Below are 6,371 nucleotides of genomic sequence, written 5' to 3'. Positions count from 1 at the left end.
AGGTTTGTTTAAATAGTAGGGCTTTGAAGACCTTATTATACTAAAAAATATATGAAATACACAATCAAATACTAAAAATATACGAAATGCACAAACAAATACATGTATATAGATGAATAATTTTGAATTATATGGATGTATACTACAAAAAAAAAAGGATGGAAATACGTAAAAAAAATAAAAGAAAAGCTTTATGGAAAATAGGGTTTGCAACCTTTGAGATCTTTCATATATTGGGAAGACAACTATTAAATGGTGGTAGAGAAATATTCAAAATTAATCAAAAGGGCATTATCGGTATAGAAATATGTCTGAAACCCTAATTGGGGCGTAAAATTACCTTAATGACCCCATTTGGGTCAATCTGGCCAAAAATGATGTGGCCAAAAGGATTTTTCCTTATAATTATCTATTGCAATTTCAAATTAATACTTATTAAATACTACAATATTTATAGATACTTATGAACCCGTAATAATTACATAGGTGACATTAGAGATTAACCGTAAAAATTAAGTCAAAAGGTTTCTAGAATGCTCTCACCTCACGTTAGTTAACGTGCGCTGAACCTGGTCATCCATGGCGAGAGGGAGGGGGAGAGGGCGAGGAAGACCCAAAAAAATTGTCATTACCAGCTCAGAAAGACCAACTACCACACATAGCAAACCAACAGAAAAGGAGACTGATCTGCAAACGCCAGACCTAGAACTTAACTCGGACACTAGAGCTCAATGGAGGAACACTGGGGGTGTGTCTAGCTCAGGAGTTTCAAAGAAGCTAGATCTCACAACACCTCCAGCTTCTGCGTCAAAAGTGCAATTGGAGGAAAAAACGAAGGATCAGGGTCTGCATGCTACAGTAGCTAATGCAACAGTAACAATTGCGGAGGAAGAACAAGGAGTGATGAAACCAGCCTTAGTGACAAAAGAAGTAGGCCCTAAAACATGGTCTAATCTATTCCAGAAGAACAGATCTGCAGCAAATGGTATGTCTCTCTCATATATTCCACCGGAAATTGTCAATGGTCAAGTAATTGTGCAATTGGATAAGGAAGAGGTTGAATCTGAAACTGAGAAGTGGAAATGTGCCTTAATTGTATACATTCTAGGAGATACCCCAGGATACAACACTATGAAGAGATATATAAATGTTAATTGGGCAAGTGTGAGGGAACTAGATGTATTTCTTCATGAGGAAGGTTATTACATCATCAGATTTCACTCTAAAGCTGATATGAAAGAGATTTACTATTCTGGACCGTATACAATTAACAATAGGCCTATAATTTTGAAGCCCTGGACTGCAGAGTTTGATTTTAAAGAGGAATTTCCCACTGAAATTCCCCTATGGGTTAATTTTCCAAAATTACCATTGAATTGCTGGGGGAGTTAACTCATTGAGTAGAATAGCAAGTGCAGTTGGAACCCCTATTTTTGCGGATGAATGCACAACTAAGAAAACCAGGATCTCATATGCTAGAATGTTGATAGAGGTTAATGTGACTAGACCTTTGAAGGAAGAAATCTGGGTTAGAGATCCAAAGGGGAAACAATTCTTGCAAGATGTCTACTATGAGTGGAAGCCTAAATTCTGTGAGCAGTGTCAAAAGGTTGGCCACTCATGTGCTCCTCATGGTACTGGTACTAAGCAGGATGGTAAGCAGCAGATTAATCAAAAAGGCAAAGCAAGGGAGGCTAAGAAAGTGACTATGGAATGGAGAACTAAAGGAAAGGTGCAGCAAAATGATACTCAATCTGTACAATCCATACCAGTTGAGCAACAGATGCAACAACAGGCAACAGAGGTTCAACAGAAGGCAATCATCTCAGCAAAGTCCAGGCCTGAAAGTAGCCAAGGACAATATGAGACAGCACCACCAAGTAGCCCAAGTAAAGTTATACTGAGTAACCACAATCGAGGGAAACAAGTGGAGTGCAGTCCTGAGTTTAACTTGACAAACTTTCCACTATTGTCTACTGTAAAACTGAGAAATCCATTTGAGGTGCTACCATGTGGAACTGGGGATGTGCAACAATTACCCCTTGACAGGGGAGGAGGACACCTAACATGCTAACTAATTGGCTATTCTGGAATGTGAGGGGAGTCAATAAGAGGTATAAACAGAAGGAATTGGCTAACTATATCAAAAGCAAAAATGTCAAGATAGCTGGCCTAATGGAAACCAGAGTGAAAGAACACAATTTCAAGAGAGTTACTAAAGCTATTGCACCTGATTGGGAAGGGATAAATAACTACCAATATGCTCAAAATGGTAGGGTGTGGGTATTATGGGATCCAAGATGGTATAGTGTGAAGTTACTCAAAGCTGGGGATCAATATGTGCATTGTCAAATTACAGATAATGTAGGAAAGATAGACTGCCTAATAACAGTAGTCTATGGACATAACACAATTGAGCAAAGGAAGGCACTATGGGCAGAGGTTCATAAAATGGCTGCAAACATAACCACTCCTTGGTTAATTGGAGGAGATTTCAATGCAGTTCTATATTCCCAAGATAGACTAATGGGCAATCCTATAACATATGCTGAAACTCAAGATTTTGCTAACTGCATTCAAACTCTGCAGTTGAGTGAATTGCTATGGAAGGGTGATTACTACACTTGGTCGAACAAACAAGATGGCACTGACAGAATCAGAAGCAGAATTGATAGGATGTTTGGAAATTTTGAGTGGATGATGCAATGGGGACAGGTTAAAATGAATATGATTTGCCTCAAATATCTGATCATTCACCTATGCTCCTTTCAATATTCATGAATTCAAGGCCAGGCAAAATTCCATTCAGATTTCTAAATGTTTGGGCAGATCATAGCAGGTTTTACAAATAGTGCAAGAAGTATGGGAGCAGAATGTGACAAAGTGGAGAATGCAGAATATATGGTTGAAATTGAAAACCTTGAAAGCTAGACTTAAAACCTTAAATAATGAGGAGTGTAGATCTATTGCTTACAAGATTGATAGGGCTCGTGGAGAACCACAAGAGATACAAGAGAGGATTATCACTAACTATACTGATGGCCTGCTGGAGCAAGAGAAAAATGCCCTTCATCAGATGGAAAAATGGTCTCTTATACAGGAAAGTGTCCTAAAGCAAAAGTCTAGAGCAAGATGGATTAAGCTTGGGGATTCTAACTCCAAATACTTCTCTGCTATGTTGAAGGAGAGAAATCAAAGGAAGCAGATTAAAGAACTCACAGCCCTAGATGGTCAGAAGCTGAATGATGCTGATAAGATCAAACATGAAATCATTGAATTCTACAAATCATTGATGGGGACTGCAGCAACAAATCTACCCTCAATAAATAGGGAGATCATGAAGCAAGGGCCTGTGCTATCCCAACAGCAAAGAAGGCAACTAGTTGCAGAAATATCTGATCAAGAAATATTTGAAGGACTGCAGAATATAGGGGAGGACAAAGCTTCAGGAATAGATGGTTACAATGCTTGCTTTTTCAAGAAGACATGGCCTGTTATCAAAGTGGAGATCTGTGAAGCTGTTAAGGAATTCTTTAGTACTGGGAGACTGTATAAGGCACTTAATGCACTACCCGCACACTAACTCCAAAGGTGGACAAGCCAGTCACAGTGAAAGACTTTAGACCTATTGCTTGCTGTACTCTACTCTATAAGATGATCTCCAAAATACTAGCAGCAAGAATGCAGAAGGTTATTGCTAGCATCATTAGTGAAAATAAGGCAGGATTTATACCTGGGAGGAGAATTGCTGACAATATTATCATGGCTCATGAATTGGTTAAAGCTTACACAAGGAAACACATCTCAGATAGATGCATGATTAAGATAGACTTACAAAAAGTCTATGACTCAGTGGAGTGGATCTACTTGGAGCAGGTAATGGAAAGTTTGGGCTTCCCTGTTCAATTCATCAGCTGGATCATGGAGTGTGTCAAAACAGTCAATTACACTATCTTGATCAATGGAGAGACTACTACCCCTCTTGATGCAAAAAAAGGGCTCAGGCAAGGGGATCCCATATCACCCTTCCTATTTGCCATTGCCATGGAATATCTCAGTAGGAGTCTTCATGGATTAAAGGAGGACAAAGAGTTAAGATACCATCCAAAATATGCCAAACTTGGTATTACACACCTAAGTTTTGCTGATGACCTTCTGCTATTTGCAAGAGGAGACTTATGGGGAAGAGTTCAGTGTATTTTGGAGGGGTACCAAGAGATGAAAGAGATAAAATCTTACTGCATCTAGGGTATGGACAAGGGGAAATGCCTTTCAAATATCTAGGCATTCCCCTGTCAACAAAAAAGATATCGATGATCCAATGGCAGCCACTCATTCAGAAAATAGTAGCAAGAATATCCTCACGGACAGCTAAGAAACTATCATATGCAGGAAGAGTACAACTAGTTCAAAGTGTCATTTTTGGAGTACAAGCATACTGGGCTCAGATTCTACCCTTACCAGTCAAGGTACTTAAAACTATTGATGCATATTATCGAAGTTATATATGGTCAGCAACCAATACCATAACTAAGAAGGCATTGATATCTTGGGAAAAGATGTGCTCTCCTAAATCCTGTGGTGGTCTAAATTTGGTGAATATCATATATGGAATAGAGCAGCTATTGCAAAAATATGCTGGGATGTGGAAGCAAAACAAGATAGGCTGTGGATTAAATGGATCCATTCTTATTATATCAATGGGCAACAATTCATGCAAATGCCAGCTCCCAAGCAAGCCTGTTGGATGCTCAGACAAATCTTCAATGCTAGAGCTGATTACAATCTGGTGCAGAGGAATAAACAGGTCACTATTACTACTCGACATATATACTTTCAGCTGCTGGGACAACAAACTCGAGTGCCGTGGAAATGTTTAATATTTCAGAACTGTGCGAGGTCAAAAGCACAGTATACTATGTGGATGCTATTACATGGAAGACTCCCAACCACAGATAGATTGATCAAGTGGGGATTGACAGTGGATACACAATGTTCTTTATGTCACAACCATGAGGAGAATAGAGATCATTTGTTTGTCACGTGTGATTTTGCTAGGAACATATGGATGAAGCTTATGCAATGGATGCAGCATGATTATACAAGGAAGCAGAACTGGGAGCAGCATATGGGCTGGAGTATACAGCATGCTAAAGGCAAGACCACAAAAGCAAGAATATTCAGACTGGTATATGCAGAAATAGTTCATGCTATTTGGATTGAGAGAAATTTGAGAATCTTTGAAAAAAGGGCACGTGATTGGAATAGTATTGCTCGAGAGATAGCGTACACATGTACCGTTAGAGCTACTGCTAGTATTCAAAAATGTAGTTCATAGTTATATTTTCTTATGAATGTATAGAGAAGGGTAGGATATATCAGATGAGTTTTTGTAATGAGATAGCTAGTTGTGTAAGCGATGCTATGGTTTGTACAGTTTTACAGGTGATTAATATAAAAGTGATTAATTACCAAAAAAAAAAGGGGAAGAGACAAAGATATAAGACAAACAGGCATAAAGGTACAACTTTTTCAATATTAGCAGCGCAGAATGGGCAGTTAAAATAAAAACCATATAACTAGTCTGCTTAGTTCACTGGACACACCAGTAACTAAATTAAACATATAATTTATCCACCAATGAACTATCAACCACAAGCATAAGACAATAAGAGAATATAAGTACTCTTTCCTCTAACAAGTACATATATGGAACAGACCAGTATGTGCAGACATTAGAAAAGACTGCAGACTGAACAAAAAAGAATCATAGGAAGAAACGCCTGTGATCATTGATAATAAGGTAACAACATGCACAAGAACATTGTTACAAGAACTTTTTGAATTCTAGAGAATCCTTTTCACCCTTGATTCTACCAAATTCCCTAAGCTGAGCACATAAATCAACGCTTACTATCTCTATATAAACAGTTAAACAGATATAAAGTGTTTTTAAGGAGAATCAAACTTCGATACGGGCATAAGCACATTGCCTCACTACTAAAACACCATTAGATACCTTTTATAGCAAGGAAGAGGAGAGAGGAGAAAATGGCGACTGTAGCAGCTGAAATTATGCTACAGTGCGTCTTTGATGGAAGCTTGTCGATGTCAGACATGGATAAGGAGAGACGGCCTTATCATAAAAACTGCAGTTGTGCATTGCACAAACAGAAGGGGGAACAACCAACCACTTGTGTACACAGTAGGAATATAACATGTCCCAAAAGGCAAATACAGAAAGATATGAGTATGTCAATAGCAGCTTCCAAATTTTCTTCTCGATCTTCTTCTTGCGACAATTCATCAGTCAGGAGTGTACAACATACAATTCTGGCTTTAGCAAGTAGTTAATAGATTTTCAAATATAA

General features: G+C 38.4%; 2 protein-coding genes across 2 annotated transcripts; both read left to right on the top strand.

The window, feature by feature from the left end:
* The first annotated feature begins 579 nt into the window (after positions 1-579).
* Positions 580-3,583, top strand: LOC109206146. The gene is made up of 4 exons (XM_019368936.1): positions 580-1,307; positions 1,405-2,002; positions 2,050-2,715; positions 2,840-3,583. The coding sequence occupies exons 1-4, from the start codon at positions 580-582 to the stop codon at positions 3,581-3,583; spliced, it is 2,736 nt and encodes a 911-aa protein (XP_019224481.1).
* Positions 3,584-6,051: 2,468 nt separating this feature from the next.
* On the top strand, positions 6,052-6,354 carry LOC109206145. Its single transcript, XM_019368935.1, has one exon. The coding sequence runs from the start codon at positions 6,052-6,054 to the stop codon at positions 6,352-6,354; it is 303 nt and encodes a 100-aa protein (XP_019224480.1).
* The last annotated feature ends 17 nt before the right edge of the window (positions 6,355-6,371 follow it).

This window comes from Nicotiana attenuata, unplaced genomic scaffold (genome assembly GCF_001879085.1).
Source record: "Nicotiana attenuata strain UT unplaced genomic scaffold, NIATTr2, whole genome shotgun sequence".
Classification (NCBI taxonomy): Eukaryota; Viridiplantae; Streptophyta; class Magnoliopsida; order Solanales; family Solanaceae; genus Nicotiana; species Nicotiana attenuata.
Note: the sequence above shows the minus strand (reverse complement) of the source record. Positions and strands in the feature narration are given on the sequence as shown.

What these genes read in the sequence shown, in the direction of transcription:
- LOC109206146 (XM_019368936.1), top strand. Translation starts at nt 580, where the DNA reads ATGGCGAGAGGGAGGGGGAGAGGGCGAGGAAGACCCAAAAAAATTGTC. An exon ending in TTGAAGCCCTGGACTGCAGA is followed by an intron (nt 1,308 to 1,404) that starts GTTTGATTTTAA and finishes CTCATTGAGTAG; the next exon opens with AATAGCAAGTGCAGTTGGAA. An exon ending in AACTGAGAAATCCATTTGAG is followed by an intron (nt 2,003 to 2,049) that starts GTGCTACCATGT and finishes ACCCCTTGACAG; the next exon opens with GGGAGGAGGACACCTAACAT.
- LOC109206145 (XM_019368935.1), top strand. Translation starts at nt 6,052, where the DNA reads ATGGCGACTGTAGCAGCTGAAATTATGCTACAGTGCGTCTTTGATGGA.